Consider the following 25,629-nt stretch of genomic DNA (forward strand, 5'->3'; position numbering starts at 1 on the left):
AATCTTATTTAAAATTGTGTAGTAATTATCAAATTACAGTAAATATGAATGTCACAATTCTCTGCGACTCATCAATATACCACGAATAAGTTATTATTTTATGGTTTCATTCCAAATTTTTTTTACAAAGATTAACTTTTGACAGTCAAGCTTTCTAATAAATAGGATATCCAAAAATCATTTTGTCTAGCATGATAGTCATGTTGTTACAAATTTTGTTTTAACACAGAACATAGCTGAAATCTATACATTAACTACTATATAAAAGCACAAAAGAATGATAACAAGGTACTTAGAACATGAAGTGAAAAGGTTAAAAGTAACAAGAGAAGACATTTCATCAGACTGCATTGAGTTTAAGAAGTAGGAAGTGATACTGAATGAATAAAGGCCTTCCGTTAAGATGTGATTATATTTACTCTTACTTGGAAAATTACCTGTTCGGTTAATGTGGCATCTTTTTCAAGGAACTGGACCACGCAGTAGGCCAGCTAGATAAAGAAATGACAGAATATTAAATTATTTTAGTGTATCTTTGCTTACAATTGTACAGATTTTCGACTTTCAAATAAACACTTTCAAAACTTTTTTAACATGAATTTTCGGGAAGGTAAAAGAGCTCGGAATCAATATTTTAAAACCACTTAACATTTAAAACCAAACAAAATACAATAATACTTTGAGAGCAGAAAACAATTTAAACATTATCCATTGACTGAAATCTTAAAAATATACAGAAGTTAAAGTTTGTACGAGGCAGTGAGAAGCAAAGGAATGTAAATGAGTAAAACGACTTTAAATAACGTAAACAACATCCTCGTTAGGCTTTCATTGAATTTTATTTCCTAAATCATGTTGTACAACAGCACCTATCAGGGCTACTAGTACTATCTCCTACCCCAAGACTGAGGAGGGGTTCACCTACCATTAGTACTGGTTATCTCCAAATTTCTAATTTTGCCACTTACATCCTTTTGGTTCTCACTGCTTCATATAACCCAAATATACTCAATTTGCAAATATTTTTATTTCCCATTTCACTTTCTGCCAATAATCCAGCATGCTTTTAAAAATTTTAGATATACTTGGAACAATGGCTTTTAGGCTGAAACTATATGGATAAAAACTGTTGCTTTGTACAGAACTGTATTGTTACTCAGAAATTTCAATTTCAATAATATATTTATGCCTTACTATATTATAAAAGTCTAATGATAGTGTTGTAGCTGTCGGCAAAATAGATAAAAAGTTGCGATGTTGAAAAGTTGACCAGAATTTCATAATCTACCATAAGAATTTCAAGCAAATGCTGAAAAAGATCAAATGCTACATTTCTATACTTTGTAGTCGATTGCAATACTGAATGTTACCCAAAGTTTTGGCAAAATACGTTCGTATTTGTTTAACAATCATTTGAATTAAAATAGATGCCCAATGGTGGGGAACATTTTGATGCTTGAGATTTTGGCAGAATCGCCAAATTTTGGCATAATTACAGTTTTATTTTGGCAATATCACAAGGCTGAAAAATATTTGGTTCCCAGAATATATTATTATGAGTACTATATTGTTCATCCTGCATCTGCTAAACAATAATACCCTAGTTAGTTATGTAGTGAAGGAGAGCAGCAAGTTTGGATTGAAAATCGATACAAATGGAACTGCTTGCAATTCCCGGGGGTTGGTGATAAATAGAGAGCGGGGGAAGATATTTATACACATACACAGGGCCGATCCTAAGGTGTCGGCCGCCCGTGTGCAAAGATCTAATGTGCCTCCCCTCAAGAGTAATTTGCATATTTTGACTAATCTTTGACGTCCATATAAATATTTCTACAAATTTCTATATCAAGTTCTAATTTGAAAAAGAAAAAAAAAAAAAAAAAAAAAAACAAGAATGATGAACTTATAAAAAGGGAGAAAAGTTTTATAGTAAGAAACTCCTTAGGTACAATTTATATCTTTGAAGAAAGTAATAGATACCAAAATTTACTAGTCGCAAAAACGCATTTTATAGTTTGTCTCTAAAGACGCTAATTGAGACTATCTTTGGTAGTAATGTTTGGGAATGGATTTCGTGGGCCTCCATCGCAAAAATTTCGAAAAATAAAACCGAAAAATGTCATTAAGCAAATTTTGATGACATTAAGAAGGGCTGCCCTCTGAAAACACATTTTGGATTTTAAAGCCAACATTTTCAGGCTATGTTTGATTAAGTTAAGGTGGAAGGGGTGAAACAGAGATTTAATTGGGTCCTTAAGATAGGTGGTTGAAACAGCAAAATTTTCCAAAATTAAAGTCCTAAAAACACAATTTTAAACCTTCTTTAGTCTTGTCAAGGCAGCCATGGCATCCTTTTGGATCTTCGTTTTGGAGCTACGTTTAAATTTACTACCCGAGGCAAGAGCCCTGATCTGAAACCGAGCAGTTCCTTCGTGATTTTCACTCTAAAAAAATGCTGTAAAGGGGGAAAATTACAAAATTTTTGTCCGTCATTCATATATGTTTGACTCTCAGGGGGGTCGCAATTTTCCACTCTCTGCACGCAGCCGCAATTGTTGAAGACAGAATTTTTTGTTTGAAATGCTTGCGAGAGTATCTAATCAGTATAGCTTTTTTAAAATAAAATATATAAAATATGTCTTCATTGTTTAAGTCTATAAAAGCTTGGGGGGTAAACATTATGGCCGCCCTGGGCCCTGAGTGCTCCTTTTAGAAGGCACCCTTTCATGCTTCAAGAGGGGGCCATTTCTCTCCTCTCCCTTCCCCTGTATCCATGCCTGATTACCGGTTTTGTCACAAATTTTGCAACCAAATGAAGCATGTAGTAGATATTAATAGACAATGAACCAACACAATGTTCCCTAAATCTATTTTTCTTAAACTGAGCTACGCTGTCAGGAAATCGGCACTTAATTTGATAATTGAACATTTAAAATTCAGCATATTTATTTGACTTATAAGTTATCTTGTGAGAAATTCTTGAGGAATTTTGCTTCATTAAAAGAACTATATGATGCGGCCTGCAGTCGCCCCTTGCTTTGGCCGTCCTTGTGCGGTGCACATGCTGCACACCTGCTAGGATCGGCCCTGCACATACACAGGGTGATTATAATTTAAGTCCCAATTTTGCAAGGCCATTATTTATAAACTACTAGCCAGAATGACTTGATATTTCACCAGAAGGCCATAGGAATTGTTGAGCTAAGGGAAAAAAGAGTTCTGAAATCTACAGTCAGGATTCCAATAGCTGTTGTAGAGGTACGCTAAATACTAAGACCTGACAGGATTATTACATTCATGCAATCAGTTCAGATAATTTGCATGCAGAACATTTAGTTTAGATTTTCCAGTAACTAGTTGGTAACCGAACTGGGACTATAGAGAAACTAATACATTACTCATTACTGACCAACTAATACGATGCTCAATCGTAAGGACCTTGTTGCATTTTTCTCCTGTGACTATCACTTAGGAGTGAAAGCAAGGACGCAAGCAAGGGGCGATCGCCCCTCCCTTGAAGATGCTTACAAAGGCATTTTTTCTGAATTGGAAGCTCTAAAATGCAAGGGTATGTTCTTTTGAATGAAGTAAAGGAAAGAAATAGGGTGCCGATCTCTCTCCCGGAAATTTTTCAGAATTGATGTTTCAAAAGGCAATTTTAGATGATTTTTGGGGATGTTAGGAGGTCCTCACCCGAACATTTCCCAAAATTTAATTTAAGTCTTAAAGACATGACAGCAGACATCACAATTAGCGTTTGGAGAGAAACTGGGCTCCTTTCCTCCGGTTATACCTCGAAACTGAAGTCCTAAAAAGCGCAATTTTAGACCACAATCGATGATGTTAGGGGAAAGAGTTTCGAAACATTCCCTCATTACTTTTACGAAATTGAAGTTTTAAAGCGCAATTTTAGAGTACCTCTTTCAACAGTAGAGCTAAGGAAGAGGTTTGAGGACTTCCTTTTCAAAATCTCTATAATTTAGTTGTTTTAAATAAAAATACTGTTGCAGCTCCACCCCCCCAAGCATGTGTAATCAAATACGCAATAAAAGGTAAGTTAAAAAATCGACCCCCCTCCTTGAAGCATTTCTGGGTCCGTCCTTGGGTGAAAGTAGCAAGAATTCTAAAGACAGAAATTTATATTAATATTTTAAAGAGAGAGAGCGGATTTTTGTGTGTTTATATGTTCGAGGTAATCTCTGGAACCATCGCAACTAATTGAAAAATTCTTTCACTGTACGAAAGGTGCATTCTTACTGAGTGACATAGGCTATAAATTATGCATATATGTACTTATACTATTTTTTTAAACCAATAGTTTGTCTTTGCCATCAGCTTATGTTTAATACAGTTTTTTCTTATAAACGTAAAAAACAAACGTGGATTCTCCAGCACCTGCAATGACGAAATAGTTACAAGATCTCTGTGAACTGAATGGCGAGGGATGGTAACACGTGAAAGAAAAAGAGTTCACAATGTCAGCCTAAGAACTTCCAAAATCTTTACATGCATTCGAAGCTGCAGAGGATAAGGTATATAGCCTTGGACATTGCAAGCCATTAAGAGTCACAGAATGTTGGATGAACCATAACTGAAATTCGCTTCGGGCAAATTAGTTGTTGAATTCAAGTGGTGCAAATAGGTAAAAGATAATAATCAGTGTTTCTAAAAGTTGTTTATTTGCATGCATTTCAGGCTATCCTGTAAAGTTTTTATTTATACTAAAATCAAAATAAAACACATCTGCTAATGGATTCACTTAAGCACATTTAGTTTAGGAAATTTTCAACGCAGACAGTAATTGCACATAATTAGCATAAATTCAAAGTTAAGAATTAAAACAATAACAAACCAAGAACATTCTACAGGAAAGAATTTGACTAAGAAGGGAAAAAATAAATAAAATTTGGAGAAATATTCTTTGTGATGACCGTATTTAATCATTTAAAAGCGATATAATTATATACAAATGTCTTATCAGAAAGAAATTGCCAAAAGTAAAAAAATAGTAGAGCCATGTGTAAAAAGCACTCCCCCCCCCCCCAAAAAAAAAAAAACGAATACAAAAGGCAATAGGAATTTTGTCACTTAAGAATTAATTTACAGATCTTTTATGGTCCAACATTTTCCCAAAGTCTTTTGACAGTCAAAGGTCTTGTCAACCTATCAATCAGCATGTATAGAACTAGGTCTTATAGAGGACGACAAACCTCGGAAACTAACCTTATTTGATACATGTAACTTTCTGGCTCTGCTCCTAAGCTCATAGAATTGTTTTTAACTACCTTAACTCTTATGCTAACTGTTAAATCCTATTGCTTTATGGCAAACATTTAAAAAGATCTCCGTGACGACAGCTTGCGAGGAGAGCGTCAATAGAAAGTCTAGGATTGTCATTCAATGTCAAACGATATAACCCAGTCTTATTAAAACAGGCAAAATTTGTCAATGAAGTGGAAACTCAATAGGGGACTTTTGTTTGCCACTGCCACAGAGAATCAACAAAAATAATTCAATTAACACATCATTGGTACAAGAATAAGCATACTCGGTGAAACTTTAAAAACAATAAATTCAACACTAGCCAAAAATCGATCAATAGGCTTTTGCGATGTTTTTTAACGAAAGCACCGGGACTTTACTTAAAGATTGAAAAACTGACCATTCCACCATTTAAACTACTTTTAATATTTCCTCCAGAAAGACTTCAGATGCTCGACAAGAAAAAATGTGCAATTGGGAGGATTTCTTCAATAGGGTGTCTAATAATGTACGACCAATGTTCGATGACCCACCGTTTGGCTATACGAGGCACAGATTTTGACCCTAAAAGGTCAAAGTTGTTTAGATGGAATTATGAAAAGTGTCACCTTTGTATTTGACGATGACTTTCATCAATTTCTTCCTGTGATACCCTAGAGGAACGCGTGCAGATATACTTCAAGCCTGATTAAAGTTGTCTAATTTCAGGAGCCCTTTACAATCACTGTATCTTAAGAACAACTATAAGAGCCAGTTTAGGAGATGGTGGTAAGCATTACTAGAGTTTTTTTATTAAAAGTAAGCAATGAAAAATACCTGGAAAAGGATATCGTATCAAAATAGATGAGGTGGGAAAGTCTCTCAAAATAACATACGGAAATATTGTATCGTATTCAGTGGGAATTATATTTTGGTCTCTCTTGATCATGAAATGAGGTAAATCAATTTGTTTCAAGTCATAAAAACAAAACATGTTGCATGGTATTAAATTAAAAATTACCTGCACAATATTTATTCAAGATAGATAGTTTTTTAAACTCGAAGAAGGTCAGAACGGACTGCAAGTTTTTTAAATAAAAAGAAAAGTTCCAAAAGTGTCCCAAATAAAATTCTAAAGAAAATATAAAGATTGAATATGGAACTTTATACCTAAACTTTTTAAGTGCTCAAAAACAAATAATATTTTAATTATAATTAAGATGATTGCTTAAGGAATAAAATTATAGGAACTTCTCAATTAATTATAATTTAATTTTCTTTATAAGAATAATGAGCAGTTCTCTCTTTAACATGTACGAATTTCTTTAAAAAACTTATTATCTGCTTTTCCCATATTTGTTACATTTATTGATTATGTATTATATTTAAACTATTCTCTTGTTCCATCTCAACTCAGAACTTTTTAAAAAAATAGAAATCCATCAGAAAACATAAAACTCGACCCTACGTTCCCGTGAAATATGAAGTAATTCTGATGAGTAATTTTTAAACTAAAACATTTTGAAATGGGGGTTTAATTATAATCACTCTGTACATATTTGTTTTAAATCAAAAAAGTACATTGCAATTTATTAAAATTTGAGCTGTTACATGATAAAAATTTTTTGAATGGAAACAAAGCATTAAATACTCTAATTTAAAAATGTTATTGAAAACACAGGTAACAGTAAAAAAAAAAAATCATTACAATTGCAACAGCCTAAACCGACACAGAACATCTGCTCTCTTCAGAACTAAAAAAAACGTAGTACCAGAATAACGAAATATCTTATATTCAGGCCTAAGAGGCACAGCGCTTATGAGGAATTTTTAAAATTGCCGATGCTGCGGATACAACGGGTGCGACCCATACAATGTTTCTAGAAATGTTTTAACCCATTTTGGAGAAAAATTACTTTAGAAAGAAGGAAAGCAAAATGCAATGAGCATGCTTTAAAACTAAGCGAAAATGAGTCCAATTTTCAAACTTGTGTATGAAATGATTTTATTTTTGCAATCCTGAATTTAAAAATGTCTTGTTAATAAAATTACCTTTTTTTCTGTTAGTTACTGTTTTTAATCTGAATTAATATAGTAATGATTTTCCTATACAATATCTTGTAGCATTATTTCAGGTGCATTTATTTAACAAATGCATTTCCAAGCAATCAACTATGCAAAAAAATTGGAGATTCCAGGATTTTACGTTTTTTGCACTTTTCATCGAGTCAGGATTTCACTGCAATTAAAGTCTTTAATTAATGGGCAGGCAATATAAAATTTTGGCACAATATGTCGTTATTTATTTCTTTAATATTTGTTTGAAATTTAAACATTCGAAACATGTACTTCCACTTCCCTAAGGGTCACATGTGAATAATTGAAGACATTTTTAAAAAAATTTCAAAGAAGTTCATGACACACACACACACACACACACACAAAAGAAGACTAATCAATCATGAGGACACTTTTGCTCTGTAAAACAAGTAATATTTTTTGAAAAAAAAAAAAACGAAATGAAAAAAATTGTTCACATGTGCCCCTTTTTTCTCTTTATGATAGCGAGCAACACTTGGAACAAATTTTTTAATTCTGAATTAAACTGAAAAGCTCTCTTAAAACTATTTATCACTGCAAGTAACAGATGTCCCCTTTAAAATGTTACAAACCCTACAACCTATTGAAAAATAATGATACTGACGCAGACATTTTTTCGAATTAATTATGCTTTGGAAATTTTGGAACAGCTGTCTTTAACATTACCTAAATAAAAAAAAAATAAATAAATTAAATTAAAAAAAAATATTTAAAAAAAAAAACTATTTCCCAATGACTTATGATGCATCTGCATGCTGTGTCAACAGTTAAAAATTGTTGACATAGATCAATTTATAGTCAAATTCAAGTAATTCAAAATAACAAGGTCAATTTTCAAACCTGTGCATGGTAGAGCCCTAAGGACTTTGGAGTATGAAGTGGAATGAGGACTTTGACCAGAAATTGTTTGTGTTCAGCCTTTAACGGCAAAGCAAAACCATTGATGATACTGCAAAGAGTAAAATAAAAAGATTCATCATCAGGTACACCAATTAACTTCATTAACTTCTGTACAACTACATGAATCCTAATTTAACATAATGCATACAATATTTAAATAGAAAAACTGAAATAAATTAAGCATGTGAAAAAGTTATAAAAATACTATTATCTAGATTTACACGCTTGTGCAATTTCAAAATCATGATTGTTGATAAATAGAGATAAAACATTATGCAAGATTGTTTCAATTTGAATAAATAAAGAGAGAAGAAACTCAAGCTCAATTAAATGGTCAGCTGGAACAACACTGTGATTTTTCTTCGAAATTGGGTTTTCAGTGAAATAATGTAGGTTGTTCTTTTAAAAACCAAATGTGGGTTTATCTTTATCTTTGGTGGAACACTTGTATTGCATTGGAGCATTTTCTTGGCAGATTTTCAAATTTAATTGTGCTCTCAGAAAAAGGGCTCCTCTGTAAAAATTGTACTTTGTAACATACGATGTTGTTCAGTCGAGCATTCAACATTAGACTTTTATGAAATCAGATTAAGCTTACTACCAAATGGCACGACCTTGAGGGTCAAAGATCTGGATGAAATTCTGTATTTAGGTTAGTTTGCACTAGATTTGAACCCAGGTAAAGTTGTTTTACTGCGTGGGTCCTAGTTCGGTTGCAACGGGGGTCTAAAATTGTTATTTGAGACCAGAAAAGCAATGGTTTTTCCCTTGAAATTAAACTTTTTTACCCTTTTCTTGCATAGGCATTGCAGTATAAGCCAATTAAATGCATTCATAACATAGAAAAAATCCTTTCCCTCCTTTGCTGTACTGATAAAAAGACACTAAATGTCTTAGGAGGGTAAATACTGTCACAAAGCTTCAAATTCCAATGAAAATGCCATTGCAGTTATGGAGTCCTGCAAATTAGTGTGGTTCAGATGGCAAAAACTTAAGGATAACGAATCCGGATAAACTTCTGGATTTAAATCAATTCATACTATATATGAGTCCAGGTAAAATAGTTTCAGTGCATAGGCTCTAGTTCGGCACCAAGGAGGGTCTAAATTTGTTTGTTTGGCTCTGGAACTGCAGAAGCATTTTCTTTGGAATTTGAAACTTAGGCACAATATTTGCTCTCCTAACATCTGTCCCATCTCTTGTTAGAACAACGTAGGAGCAGTAAAATTTACTCTTTACAGTGAATGCATTCAGTTGGGCGATACTGCAACGCAATATCAAGAAAATAGTAAAAAACGGTTAATTTCAATGGAAAAACCATTGCTTTTCTGGAGACAAATTAGAAACTTCTGACCCCTTATTATGGCTGAACTAGAGCCTATGCAATCAAACTGCTTTAACTGGGCTCATAACTAGTGGGAATTGACCTAAATCCAGAATTTCATCCAGATCCGTGACCCTCAAGATCGTGTCATTTGGCAGTTAGAACTTGCAGAATTTGGGATGTGGTAGGCTTCTTAACTTTTGATTAGATTATTCTTATGCAATTTTTAGTGCTGAATCCAGAAATTATCGTTAAAACCAGAATCCTACCAGAATTGTCATTTCATTTTGGAACGAATGCTTCAAAGTAACAAAATTGATTATTCCTGACGTACTACCTTTTTACAATTTCAAATTCCCTGAAAAATAATCGTGTCTGGCATGAGAAATTTTCTGACAAATAACTAAACTAAAGCTTGTATGAGTCACTTTCATTTAGTTATGTGTGGCTTTTACATTTGTACAAAATTTAAAATTTTTAAAAATATTTCCTTTATGTGTGTGTGGATAATATGCTTACATCTTTATACTCAAAAATATATGAGTGAAATCTTTCATCATAATCTTTAAACTTGTTAATATTATTGCATTACTGATAGCGATTAAGGTATTATTTAGTACTTTCTGCATTGTGTACATACTACCTTTTAAAAATTAGCTACCAAAAGTGCAAAAGTGGCTACCATTTTTGTGACTTAGGTAGCCAGTGGTTGCTATTCAGAATTTCTATTCTAGAGCTTTACATTAAGAGAATGGAAGAAGCAATAATGTTTCTTGAGAATTGTCTAATTAGAAGTAGGTAATAGATCCAAAAGTTATGATTTTGTAACTGGTCATTTATGGGTCAATATTTTCATTACAATGTTCCGAAAACATATTTTCTTAATTATGACAGTATTTACTAAAGGCAACCTCTTTTTTTTTTATAAGTTCTTAAAACAATGAATTAACATTGACGACAAATTTTGGATAGAATTCAAGCAATAAGCTTCAAGGATAGAAACCTTGAATATCATAATGATTAAAAAACAAATAATGCATGTTTATTGCTTGTCAGATAAAATGAAAATTCTGGTTAAATAGTCCATATTTTAATGAAATGAGATAATAAAATAGATTGCTCATATTATGTACCACTTACCTGCCTAGAATTTCTAGAAGTTCACCAATACCATTAAAATGTTCTGTTTCATATATGAACCTAAAATACCAGACCGCAATTAATGACAGTATATGTTTCAACATTTGAGATTACTTGAATCAATAACCATGCAGATTTAAATTTTTTGATTGGGAAACCTTGAAAACAAGAATGAACTGTACCCAGAAATAAGAAAGGCAAACTTAAGGGGATGAGAAAAAAAAAAAGTGCAAAAGCGAGAAATTACTGAAATATTCAGTAACGTAGAATGTAAGTTTGTGTATTTGCTTAGTTGACAAATGTTATAGTTTCCAAGGATTTCAAAATGATCTATCACAAGTCACAACAAAAATTGAAAAAATAATCCAGGATGATATAAAACTTGGGATTATATTTTCCATTTCCAAGCAAAAAATTTAGGTAATGGATAAGATTATTAGTCAAACATGCAGCAATTTCTCTTACTAGGTATAGGAGGCAGATAAATTAGAAAATACTTCAAATTCCTAATAGTTTTTCTGTGATTGAGTGTTTTAAGAAAAATATCAAATTGCTTATTTGAAGGAAGAAAAAAATAACAACCCTCTAACAATGTTCAGTTTGATGAATGAAATATCAGAACAAAAAAGTTTTTGGTCCCATAAAATGCTGGTTTAAACATTGCAGAACAAGGATGAACTTGGATTCAAATCCTCACAATTGTAAACTTGAATTGCTATATTTTCAAAAAGCAGAGCCTTATTACACTGTAGGGTTTAAGGGAAATACTTTGCTCTTGCTGTACAACATGACCACACTATAATGAAAACTGACTTATACCAAATGTAAATTACTGACAGTTATGCAGCACAGTACAGCACCAATAGACCTTGTATTGAATATCCAATCAAATTTCACATAAATTATATCAGCACACACGTCACATTCTCAAAGTAGAATATTTTAACAAAGTTCCAAAGTACACAGATGAAAAAGAACAGTAACTATAGTCTTATTGTGATGAAAACATATTGGAGAACAGCTAGTGTATTTTCTTAAGCAGTAAAGAGTTTGGAATGAAAAATAGAAGTAGATATTATACACTAAAAAGTTCAATGGCAAGACTATAGAGACTATGCAAATGAAAGAATCTAAGACTTTTTATATTTCTTGAAAAAATGGTGAACATTATGATACTTGTGGTACGACCAATTTTGCAGTGCACCAAGGCGTAGTATAGGAGGGTTCTACTGTATAAATATTTCTGAGATTTTTCAAATTGAGCAAAAAAATAAAATGATTTGTTATTATTCTTTTAAGGTTTCAAAAAAAATGCTTCATCTTTTCCAACGGCAATGTAAAACAACACTGGATTAAAATTTTATTTTCTTGAAAATTTTGATGAATGATTAATAGAATTTATAAAAATTTTCCTGTTAATATAAAAATAATTATTAATATCATCCTTTTTTTTTCTCTTTTGAAGACAAAATAGGCAAAATTAAAACATTGAGATTACCAATACCAATAAAAATAGAAACAAAAAACAAGTAACTTCTAATTCTGCACTTAAAGTCTTTTGCAAAGTTTTGTTTTCTTCCTTTTACTCCTTATTTATTTACAATATTTATTGAACAAATTAATAAGATTTTTTAAAAAAGTGGGTAAAACTGCTTGAAATTTTTGCAAAATTAACCCTCCTTGATCATTGTAGGTAGAATTTTGGTTGAACTTTCTGTTTTAGCAGGTGCAAAGCGAGTAAGTTTAATACTCCTAATAGGCAGGTAAAGAGCAGTATAGTAGAAGACCATTATAATTCACACCTTGGGACCAGAGTTTTTGCATGTACAGGTTTTGGCATTATATAGATCATTTCACAAATTTTGAAACTAATATTGAGATCTATCTGTATATATTTGCACTTCAAATAAGTTTTAACTGCAAAGAGTATTAAAGCACCATTTATGTAAAATAATATAGAAGAGGACTATTATAACACACACCTTGGTGACAGAGCTTTTATTTTACACAGGTTTTTGCATTATATAGATCATTTCACAAATTTTGAAAATAATATTGAGAATATATCTGTATATATTCGATCTTCAAAATAAGTTTAGCTGCAATGAGTATTAAAGCACTATTTATGTAATATGATATAGAAGAAGACTATTATAATGCACACCTTGGTGACAGAGCTTTTATTTTATACAGGTTTTTGCATTATCTTTATATATTAATAGGCAAGCTGTTTCCTTTCGGTACCGATTCCTCCTCTGTTTGTGAACCGATTTCCCTCTTTTTTTTGTTCAGTAGCTATTGCCGAGTTTTAGTGTCATCAATAAAAATTTTTGAAATCGAAAGCTAATTATTGGAGACATTAATTAAAATGCATTTTTGTCCCAAACAACTCTTTCTACCCAAACAGATGATCCAACTTTTTCGAATTTGATACGGTTAGAAAGATCTTCAAAAAATACTTCTGACAAAGAAATTGTCAGGACGCCCAAGGTCCAATAACCTAAATCCATTAGAAAAAAAGTTATAAGCATTTTTTAGTTTGCGAAACTCAAAAATTTAAATTTTATCTCTTTTCCATTGTTGAAAGCCTGAAACATTAAGTTTCAATTCATTTTTAAACCGCTTTTTTTACATGAAAAATGCATATTAATGCTTCAAGCTTGGTATGGTTGGAAAGCTCGCGAAAAACACTTTGAAACACGTTCTACTAGAGGACTTCCTTTAACTACAATGCTTGTTCAGGGTGGCGACAGGAACTGTGAAAAAAGTTCCCTGACTTTTCCCTGATTTCCCTGATTAAGTTCACCAAATTTCCCTGATTTACGTTACCAATGATAATGCTTTTCTTTCTTTGCTCTACTTGAAATCCATTGTATGTTTGTATAAAATGCAGTATTTTAAACGTTTTAAGTTGTGTAAAGTTGTTGAACTAAAGATATATTTCGAAAAAATGCTACTTTTTTAAAATAAAATGGCAAAAAAAAAAGGAGAAAAACGAGATTTTTTTTTGTGGGGAGGGGGAGCCTACAAAACAGTACATTATATTTTTATACATGGAAAGATTATAAAATTTTTTTAAAAAAAGTACTTTACTTCCAGAAACCACTTAGCATAAGAATTTTAAGAAACCATTAAAATTACTCTTCAAACATACGTGTATTTATGATAGAACTAAAAAGTAATTGAAATTATTTTGAACTAAGTTTCCAAACAGTATAATAATTGTTGCAAGAATAACAAGTAATAGTGTAAGAATTGAAGTAATGTAGTTATTCTTATATAACTAATTGAGATATTTATGCAAAACAGATGAAACCATTTGACATCCATTCATAGGGAGCTTTTCTCTAATCAAGAACATAGGTTTTAATGAATGAATACAGCATTTTAGCAATAAAAAAATAAAGATATTTTCTTAAGTACACAAGTTAACTCTATTTCAAATGATTTTAGTATGTAACAAAAAAATTTTAGATTGCTTTTGTAACAAACAACTTTGAAATGCAAGAAAAAAAAAAGAAAAAAAAAAGCAATTAGTTAATTTTAAAATGTATATATATAAAAAAAAACTTGGTTATAAAATTAAAGAATTACTTAAATCTGAAGAAAAGAAAACCTTTATAATCTGCGGTGACAACAAATAGTATAACGGCAAAAAACAAAGTTTTTTTTATTCAAAGTTCAACTTTAGCAATTAAATTAAAAACGCGAAGAAGTAATAACTTTTAATCTTCTATTATTAATTCAAAAACCAAAGATTTCTTCTTGAAATCGTGATTACAGTAGTACTTCGAGACAATGGAATAAAGGCAAAGGAGCTAAGGCATTAATGAAGGCTTCCTCTTTGCCTGTATGGTTGTTTATTTTAAGTAGCACTGAAAGCGTAAAAGGAAATTTGAAGCCAGGTAAAATAAACAACCTAACAGACACAGAAGCAATTTTAGGAAGTTCATCCTGTGGTTAATAAGTAAGATTCAATACTTTGACGTTGAGGAAAAAAGATGCACAAATATGCGGCAGTGTATAATCGCACCTCATTAATTTTAATTTTTTTTTTTTGAGCAGTTAATTGCCGGAAAATGTGTAGGGAATTTAGAATACTTAATTTTGTAAAGCAAAAAAAAAAAAAAAAATTTTTTTTTCTTCATAAAATCAATTTTCCCTGATTTTTTGTTATTTTTTCAAAATTCCCTCATATTTCCCTGATTTTTAACTGATTAATTAAGTTCCCTGACTTTTCCCTGATCTCCCTGATCTGTCGCCACCCTGTTGTTGTTTACTTCTGAAAAGTTGTGCGGTTTACAGAGAATTATACTATATAGTTCAGCGTTATTAAGGCCTTCTGCTGTATCTATAAAAATGGTTTTACAGACATTTGAAGAAATGTGCTTTTGATTTACCACAAACACTAGTAATATTTATTACATAAATTTTATTTGAGTTTCAGTTTTGAAACTCTTTAATGGCATTAGGTACTTTAATATTGTTTTATTACAATAATTAATGCTATATTTTAAAATCAAACAAGTATCTTTACCTAAGAAAAATATTATTTATCTGTTTTCTAATGAAAGCCCTCAAACCCAAGAATTTTCCATATATCCTATGTAGAACTGTCTTTAGAAATTCTCTCTCCCTTGGGTCTTCACTGTCAAACAACTCCAAAAGCTAAATAAATAAACATCAAATGTATAAATGTATGAGAAATAGTTATTTTCATAAGAGAATATGAATTGGGAAATACATAAATACCCATTTGAAACTATAAAGAAACACTTACTTCTACAAGGAAGTACACACACATTAGCATTCATGCCAGTGTGGTGCATTTTAAAGAAGGAAAACAACTTTCAGACAATTTTAAGCACATTTTTAAGTGGCAACAAATTTCGAAGTGTATGGCACAAAACTCCTTTTATTGCTTAATCAACATAAATCACCACATTTGTTTCATGCCATTGGAATAAATTCAGTTATAATTTGTTAGACTATACAGTATCTGAAAAAAATTGTAAAATCTTATGAATAAGGGATTTTTTTTTTTTTAAATGCTACACATGCCAAATTGTTTTTCAGAGTTGATTACGTTTAGAGAAATTTTCTGTGTGACATGATTGGTTCAAACATCATTTTGAGATACAAACATCATAAGTTTTCAACTGTTAAAAAAAAAAGTTTCTCACAAAAAAAAATCTTTCATTCAGTTTAGAATACTTATATTAGATGTATTGCAGGAGGTTCACAGAACACTTAAAAAACCTGCTTTTGTGCAGTCTTTTTAAGCACTTCTTTTTTGTGCGATTTATCACTAGTTTGTGTAGCAAAAACTATTTTACAGCAACTTGTGAAGTTTTGTAGTTAATATCGACTGCACATTTTTCATCTCGAAGTGACAATAATTGGTACCAAGGGCAGCTTCTCCCTTTGTTGGAGAATGGCAGTGGTCTTCATTACGCTAATAGAGCAGAAAAAAATCTAAATCTAAATGAAATGTGGGAGGTACAAGTTAATTATTTTATGAATATTAAAATAACTTCAAAATAAACTTTCATACCTTAAGCAGTAAGTTACAGCCCTCAAGCCAGGGCTGAGGCAGTAGTACATGCAATATAGACAGAATGGCAATGCAATCCAGAGATTGTAGTTTTGTCCTTTTTATGAACTCATCAGCCTGGAATAGTCAATAACCAAGCTAGAAGCAATTTGTTGATACTCTCGGCTTCAATGCGATGGCATCTACTTCCAGCTTAGTTACTTTCGATTCCAGACAGGGGCGTGCACCAGGGTAGGGAAGGGGGAGAAAGGACACCTGCAGGCTTGGGCCCGAGGAGGGGCAATTTTTTTACAGGGTGGCGACAGGAACTGTGAAAAAAAGTTCCCTGACTTTCCCTGATTTCCCTGATTAAGTTCACCAAATTTCCCTGATTTACGTTACCAATGATAATGTTTTTTTTTGCTCTACATGAAATCCATTGTATGTTTGTATAAAATGCAGTATTTTAAATGTTTTAAATTGTGTAACGTTGTTGAACTAAAGATATATTTTGAAAAAATGCTACTTTTTTTAAACAAAATGGCGAAAAAAAAAAAAAAGAAAGGGAAAAACGAGACTTTTTCTTGTGGGGAGGGGGAGCCTACAAAACAGTATATTAAATTTTTATACATGGAAAGATTATAAAAAAATTTTAAAAAAAGTACTTTACTTCCAGAAACCACTTAGCATAAGAATTTTAAGAAACTATTAAAATTACTCTTCAAACATACGTGTATTTATGATAGAACTAAAAAGTAACTGAAATTATTTTGAACTAAGTTTTCAAACAGTATAATAATTGTTGCAAGAATAACAAGTAATAGTGAAAGAATAGAAGTAATGTAGTTATTCTTATATAACTAATTGACATATTTATGCAAAACAGATGAAACCATTTGACACCCATTCATAGGGAGCTTTTCTCTAATCAAGAACATAGATTTTAATGAATGAATACAGCATTTTAACAATAAAAAAATAAAGATATTTACTTAAGTACACAAGTTAACTCTATTTCAAACGATTTCAGTATGTAACGAAAAAAAAAAATCTTAGATTGCTTTTGTAACAAACAACTTTGAAATGCAAGAAAAAAAAGCAATTAGTTGATTTCAAAATATATAAAAGAAGAATACAACTTGGTTATAAAATTAAAGAATCACTTAAGTCTGGAGAAAAGAAAACTTTCATGATCTGCGGTAACAACAAATAGTATAACGGCAAAAAACAAAGTTTTTTTAATTGAAAGTTCGATTTTAGCAATTAAATTAAAAACGCGAAAAAGTAATAACTTTTAAGCTTTTATAGTATTAATTCAAAAACCAAAGATTTCTTCTTGAAATCGTGATTACAGTAGTTAATTACTTCGAGACAATGGAATAAAGGCAAAGGAGCTAGGGCATTAATGAAGGCTTCCTCTTTGCCTGTATGGTTGTTTATTTTAAGTAGCACTGAAAGCGTAAAAGGAAATTTGAAGCTAGGTAAAATAAACAACCTAACAGACACAGAAGCAATTTTAGGAAGTTCATCCTGTGGTTAATAAGTAAGGTTCAATACTTTGACGTTGAGGAGAAAAGATGCACAAATATGCGGCAGTGTATAATCGCACCTCATTAATTTTACTTTTTTTTGAGCAGTTAATTGCCGGAAAATGCGTAGGGAATTTAGTAAACTTAATTTTGTAAAGTAAAAAAAAATTTTTTTTTTCTTCATAAAATCAATTTTCCCTGATTTTTTGTTATTTTTTCAAAATTCCCTGATATTTCCCTGATTAATAAAGTTCCCTGACTTTTCCCTGATCTCCCTGATCTGTCGCCACCGTGTTTTAAAACTAGACGGGAAATATTGGGGTAAACAATATAGAGGGGGGCCAGAAAAAGTCATTTGTGATGGACCGCAAAATTTCTATGCACATCCCTGATTCCATAAAAAGAATAAAATTACAATCTCTGGATGGCATAACTAGGTTGTCTGTATATTGCATGCATTTCATACCTTGAATTATGAATAGTCACTGAATTCACTCATAACTTAAATTGAGAAAAATGAGCAACCATTGCATAAAAATATTCTCACAATGGAGCGGAGAATAAATTACTGTTGTGCTAGGGTTCGTTAAAGTTTTTCTTGATTATTCATAACAAAAGAAAAAAAAAAAAACACCAAATGCTCAGGGAAATAGTTTTTAAAAAACTCCCAGACCAGTATTTTGCAAAAGTTTAATTGAGGAGGCAGAAAAGTTAACTACTAAATGAAAAATGATCAAAAATTCCTTTGTGTTAACAACATAAATCCAGCACAAATTGTCAAGAAAGTGTTGCAAATAGCTATTTTGAGGCTACAATGGAGCCCCAAAATCAGTACTAAAAGTGTTCCACACAACAAGAAAGTCATAAGCAAACACACATCTAACCAAAAGACACAGTATATGTATGAAATGGGTAGCACTTGCAGTTAACCAACAGGAATACAGAACATGAGACAAAAACAATCAAATTAACAAACGAAATAATGTAATCCAACTAACCAAACCAGGGTTCGCCGATATATATCATGATATATATCACAATATCCAATATTTATTTTGAAAATATTATGATATTTTGATATTTTCGATATTTATTTTTCCAAGTATAGTATTTTCAATGCAAAAATGAAATTAATCATAGCATCATTGTTCATTTTTTTATTAGAAATAACCGAAAAGTTATGTACTATATTTTTATGATGTATTAAAACATCATTAATAGAACAAAGTAATATAATATTTCTTTTTCATTTTATATTCATACGGTATTAGTAATGTAACAGTTTTCATTCATAAGTAAATATTAAACATTGGTCAGAAGAAAATGTCTTATGACTGTGCACCGACTAATGCATATTATTTATTTCTGAATCATATAACTGTAAAAGCAGCAGACAGAAGAAAAATGTATAAAACAGCTAATGCTAAATTAACACCATTAAAATTGATAAAAATGTTAAATGAAATATTAAATATATAAATAATATAATAAACCTTAATTTTAAGTCTACATATTGCAATAACAATATAAGAAATTAAGAGTGATTTGAGGATGTATTTATTATTTTGAAGACTTTAATTTAAGCTGGTTGAAAATATCGGATCTATATCAAAATATCAGATATTTTTGAAAATATTATCGAAAATGACACTTTTGAACCCTGAACCAAACTAACAATAAATAATTTTGGTTACAATTTTAGAAGTTCTAAGACAACTATATCTTCTTGTTTTAATTTTGTACGCATCATGACTCAATCAGAAGTTTTACATGAGATGAAGAGTCTTCCAAATTTCACAAACCAAATAAAAATATGAAATTGGTCTCATAAAGATTATTAATGGGCACTGAGCACATTTGGTTAAAAATATTCTTAGATGCCTCAATATTTGGACACATACATAAATTTAGTTGCTCAAAAATAGAGAGCTGAAAGTTTTTCTTGATTGAAAATCGCGGCGTTCCGCTAACCAGCAGAAAATGCTTTTATTTTATTTATTTTTCAATTCTAGGGAAATAAACATGTTTTAAAAGAATACCAGTCTTTTTATCATCAGATTATTTGTTAGGAACTGCATCCTCTTGGTTTGTTTTTTTTATGGCTGCTTCAATGATTTACTAGCTTTTAATGGGACAGAAAGTGCATTAATGTTTTCTAACTAAAATTTGAAAGAAAGTTAAAGAGAGTTTGATTTACTTACTTCATAAAAAAACTTCTAAGACTGTTGAAACGAAAAAAAATCTGTTTATTTCGCAGGAGGCAGAAAGATTGCACTAGCACATCGAAAAGTAGGCGAACAAAAAAAAAAGCATTTTTAAAAGCATTTTAAAGATTAGCAACAATCTCTACACATCTGCTTCTGGTTTGCTGCATTAGTTACTAGCGGTACCCACACGGCTTTGCCCATTGTAGAAAATTAAAAGGTCATTTGGCTCGCCTGTATATTTACAAATAATGGATGATGAATTTTTTGCCAATTTGCTCGTCTATGTTACGGTTCCTTGTTATGATAATTTGGTAACTTACTTGTCCATGTTACGATAATTTGGAATAATTACTTAAAATTGGAATAGAAAAAGAACAAAATCAAATTTTCAAAAAATTGCTTCGAGGTGCACACCCTCATGCTACAAACTAATTCTGTGCCAAATTTCGTAAAAATCGGCCGGACGGTTTAGGCACTATGCGCGTCACAGAGAGACATCCCAAGAGAGATCTGGACAGATATCTCGACAGAGATTCAGATATCCAGACAAACTTTGAGCTTTATAATCAGCAAAGATTATTTTCTCAACAGTAGAAAGTACAGAGCATGCTGAACAAAATAACAAAGTTATTTTTTACACAAGCTCTGGTTTTTTATTAAACTCCTGTATTTTTCTACTTAAAACTTCATGGAATAAAATAAAATGGATTTCCTTGAAACTAAAGATTGAAATTCGTGGAAAAAATCCAATGTTAGAACAATACAGTTTAGATATAAAAAAAAATGAGCTTGTTTGATTTATCTGTGATGTTATTTAAACATTCAGTAAAACCAAGAATCCCAATCTTCAGAAAAACATTATACTGTTTATCAAAAATTTATTTGATTTTATTATGTAAACAAAACATACTTGTAGGACAAACTTCTGATCGATCACTTTTTTGCCAATCACAGGCTGGAAGTCAGGACTTTCCAGAAACCTCAGGAAAAACTCGTAGACCAGCTGGGCTCACCAGGGGAGAAAATTTGTAATTAATTCATATGAAAATGCACAATAGTACAGAAAAATACCAACATTTAACTCATTTAAAGAAACAAATTTACTTGAACTAGTTTTCCCATCACAAAACGTTATTTATTTCATTTCAACTGTTGAATGGAAGGATGACATTCCATTTGTGAATAATGGTTAAAATGACGAAAAAGATTTTGAATTGCTGATTTAAAGAAGCTGTACCATATAAAAACATTGTGAGATGGGAAACAAAAGGTACATTTTTAGTAGAGCCTCAATTATTATATGAAGTAAAGCAAAATTTAGCTTTTTTTTTTTTTTTGAATAGAAAGATGAAAAAAGTACACTATTTAAAATGAGAGAAAAACATTTAAACTATATAACACATTAATAGACAGAAAATTTCATTTGAAATATATTTCAAAATAGCTTAAAGATGTATGATGGAAAAAAAAACCAGCACATCCAACTTTATTCAATCCACATTCATTGAAATGTACCATGTACCAAAGTTAATGGTGTCTAAAGATATCTCTACTGATTTATTTAAAGTTTACGACAAAGTTGAATGACTCATTTCATTTCATACATTAAAATTAAAAGTTTCACTTTTATTTTAAAAGAAATTAATTTAACAGCTCATTATTATAATAGACACATAAATCCAGTCGCAAGCTCAGAAGCAAACACAAGAAGCAAAAATATGGACTAAAAATTATATATTAAAGACACAAGTGCAGATTTCACATTAACTCTTTAGTATTTCATGTTTTGTTACAAAGCTGCCTTGGATACACTGTCTGACCACGGATTGTATGGAAAGGCAAATATCCGGTTTACACACGGAAATGGACGCATCTATTAGTTTTCAGGGATGTCAGATTTCGCAGATGTATATTAGCCTCTAAATAAAGCAGAGTCTCATTCAAATGAGCGAAACACGCACATCAAATTTTCATTTTACCTCCTCATTCAGATGCACACGTCTTAATTGGACGTTTGCCAATTCCATACAAACAGTGGTCAAACAGTATCATGCTTTTTTTCTGCCTCTTTTCCACAAACAAATCAAGGTATTAAAAAATTAAGGTCTAAAATTTGTACATTTCAGGTAATAAAAAGAGGGTCTCCAAACGTTTTGGGCAAAGGGCCATTTCATAAAAATTTTCAAGACTCGTTTCGAGGGAAAAAAATTAACAGTCACCTTAAGCATGCATCAGTTTTGTGTTATTGCACACCCTAGTTGGCCAGCAGTGCTAGACCAGGTTCATAATATTCACCCTGAAAAAATTCAACAGTTAAAGGATTGTCAGTTAAATCTTGTTTTGAGAGCCCCAAGCACACAGGAATGTGTTCTGGTGAAGCCTGCTCAGAAGAAGAGTTGGAACAAATTTCAAAATTCTTGGATCCCTCGAAAAATTTCATTGATTTAAGGTGACCACTTTGAAGGCGAGCAAGAATAGTTTAATCATGTCTATTAAAAGCCAGAGCCAGGGATCCTCCAGGACAAGAACATTGATACCAATGGTGCTTTGGGGGGACAATCAGTTTTGTTTTAGATGCAATTAAATAGTTGCTGCTATTTAAGTTCCAACTCTCAAAGTGGTCAGTATTGCCCCAATTGACACTACATTTAAAAAAAAGATCATTGGTATTCATTCTTGGCAGCTGTAAACAAATTATATTAATGAAAATATTATACCTGCAAGTGTGGCCATGAGGCCTCGAGTGTAGGATCATCCTCTTCAGGATCAAAGTCTGGATTTTCACTAGGTGGTAATGTGCGAAATAAATTGCAAGCAATCTTTGAAACAGGAAAAAGAAGATAATTATTTGGTGATCATAGTAAGAAAATTGTGCTTCAAATTCAAAATCAGTAATTCTTAATACAAACACATCATACAGCAAAAGATCTATTTAAATAAAAATTACAACACAAGCTCAAATACTATATGCTGCATGACACAAAAAGATAAATCAACAACTACAAAAATTAAGTACAGACCACTCTCAAAATCTCGTAGTACTTTGGACCAAGAAAACATTTGACATAACTGAAGTTTCAGAAACCGAGAGATAAAAATTATTTCATTTTTGAGACACCCCTAATAGTAGTTAAAACAAAATATACAGAAAAGAGCAAATATTTCCATTTTTTTCTCAAAAATACAAAAGTACTTTACCAAAATTAAGTGCTGTCACAAATGAGAGCTCCGCTCAAAGACTCAATGTTTAGTCTGAAAATTTTAAAAGCATTTCAAAAGAGCAGTTTAAACATTAGGGTATGAAATGAAAGGAGGAGGGAAGGGGGGCACAGGGTAACATCAGGGTAAGGGTTTTTTTCTTTTTGTAGTAGTAATGTTTGGGTTCCTTTGCTTCAAAATACTCTAAGCTTTCTTTTTTTCTCATTAGGCATTATTGTTGATAATGTATTCAGTGATATTCCATACTTCAGGGACAAGTCCTTTTATTAATAGTAGGTTTACTATCTACATCTTTTCTTAAATAGAATGCTATTTCAATGGTTCAAAACTTCATAATTTACTTATGCTCATTTTTTCAATAAAAAGTTAAGCACACAAAAATTCACTAGAAGCTATGAGTGTCTAAAATCTGTGATCTAACTTCTTCATAGGAGGAATTCAACCAGTTTAGCCTTCTCAAGGGGAAAGACACATGTTCTTTTTCTGCGGCAAGACATTGTGCAACTACTAAATAGCAGGGTTCGTGATATTTTTAAAAATGTTCAAATATTTGTAGAGATTAATTACTTTACATTTATAAACATAATATATTTCATACAATAGATGAATCCATTCAACTTACTTTTAAAATGAAGATAAGATATCATTGAATAGTTAGAGAACTTAAGATTTTTAAATACATTATATAATGATAGATAAGATGTGATTTTGTTTTATGCTTTGATTAAAGATAAGGTTTCCATTATCATATATGTTTTTAGTGTAAAATAATATGTTGAACAATTACTTTTCTGAACTTTAGTCATGGTGTGTAAGAAAAAATCAAAATTTTTATTTGTTCTAAACTAATTTTGGAGTAAAAGCAAGAGTGAAAACTGTTACACACACAGAAAGAGGGATCTGTGTAGTATAATACAGCGTAGTTAAATTTAGAGCAATACATCCTAAAAATGCAGAATTAGTTTATAAAAGTAAAACCAACTGATTTTAATTAATGATTTTGCTAAAAAAAATCACTTAATTCAACTCAATTGATTTAAATTAATGATTAAAAAAAAATCACTTGATTTAAATCATGATTTTTATCACGATTTAAACCAAGCTGATTTAAAATCAACAAACCCTGCTAAATAGGGGAAGGATAAGTCACAGGGAAGCTTTGAATTTCAAAGTCCGAGGCCGTGATGTTCTGATCTTAAGGCGTTGGACTTGTAACATAAGAGTCCTGGGTTTGACGCCAGCTGGTTGAAGATCCTCTGTGTTTGATAATAGTGATGGGGCACATTAAACATGTTGGAGTCATAAAATCCTCTAATTGAATCTATATCCCTGGGGGTGCTGGACCAGTGATTGCTTGGCTTCTGAACTGGATCAAAAAAATAAATAAATAAATAACGTCTTCAGAGCCCCATCCAGCAGCTTAAGCCACAAATAGTGGTAGGTACAGGGACCCTGGAGTGTGATATGTGATACATTACAAATCCCTAGACAATATTTATTTCTATCTCCTCTTTTGTACTCGAGTTCCAATAAAGCCACTAAAAGGAACTTGCCTTTCCATAACGACAAAGAAAAAGTTAAACAGCAACAAGCACATCTTACACTTGTTGAAAGAGACTGGTGGCTTGTTCACTCAAATTTTACAACTCGATGGACTTCACCAATAAAGGAGTAAAATCGCAGCAAAAAGTTTTTTTTTTTGGACATTTGAAGACTGAGTGGTTGGTTTTGGTACTAAAAATCACACAAGTGAAAATCAGGACTGCAAAAGTTAGAATATGTGGCTGCTGAAACTTTGCGATAAACAGAGTAGAAACAAATACAAGGATTTGCAAAAAAAAAAAAAATCCATTACATGCCATTTAAAAAATTTGTGATGATCCAAATTCTTAGAATATATAAGAGGAAAAGCGAGTTAAGTGAAGTCCAGATATCAAGAACCAACTGTAATTTCAGAACAAGATAATGGTGGACATGTTGATGATGTTTCAGGCATGGAAATTTTTGTTTGGACCGCAGTGGGAAATGTAAAATTCTTCACAATATTTGTTTGGAGGATAATTTTATTAAAGAGAATATTCTCCAAACAGTAGCAATAATAACATCACATTAGATATTTTAGGAGTGAATGAGAAAATAGAAAAATAGACTTAATAAATGTCAGACTAGCGACATAAGGGACCACAAAAAATCGTCCTTAAGTAGAATGCTTTTAAAACTACAGTGGAGCATCCGGGACAGTGAAAAATCGTCTTTAAACAGAGAAAATCATTAAATAGAGCGTCGTAAAACAGAGAGCCAACTGTATTTGATACATCAAACAAAAATTACTGATGCTTTGAAAGCATCTTTGTCCTGAAACATGGAGTTTTCACAAAATACATTTTACATGTGTTCTAAAAAACTCCGGTTTAACTATGCATTTACATCAGC

The 25,629-nt window shown here is 31.4% G+C and overlaps 1 protein-coding gene across 1 annotated transcript in view; it reads right to left on the bottom strand.

The window, feature by feature from the left end:
* LOC129221257 (serine/threonine-protein phosphatase 2A 56 kDa regulatory subunit epsilon isoform-like) overlaps positions 1-25,629 on the bottom strand; it is a 182,255-nt gene that overhangs the window by 22,915 nt on the left and 133,711 nt on the right. The window contains exons 3-8 of the mRNA XM_054855713.1: positions 22,695-22,796; positions 20,888-20,980; positions 15,246-15,376; positions 10,709-10,768; positions 8,185-8,293; positions 438-491 (exon numbers count right to left, since the gene is read on the bottom strand). Of these exons, the coding sequence (XP_054711688.1) occupies positions 438-491; positions 8,185-8,293; positions 10,709-10,768; positions 15,246-15,376; positions 20,888-20,980; positions 22,695-22,796 (549 nt within the window). The remainder of the gene's footprint in view (positions 1-437; positions 492-8,184; positions 8,294-10,708; positions 10,769-15,245; positions 15,377-20,887; positions 20,981-22,694; positions 22,797-25,629) is intronic.

This window comes from Uloborus diversus, chromosome 4 (assembly GCF_026930045.1).
Source record: "Uloborus diversus isolate 005 chromosome 4, Udiv.v.3.1, whole genome shotgun sequence".
Lineage (NCBI taxonomy): Eukaryota > Metazoa > Arthropoda > Arachnida > Araneae > Uloboridae > Uloborus > Uloborus diversus.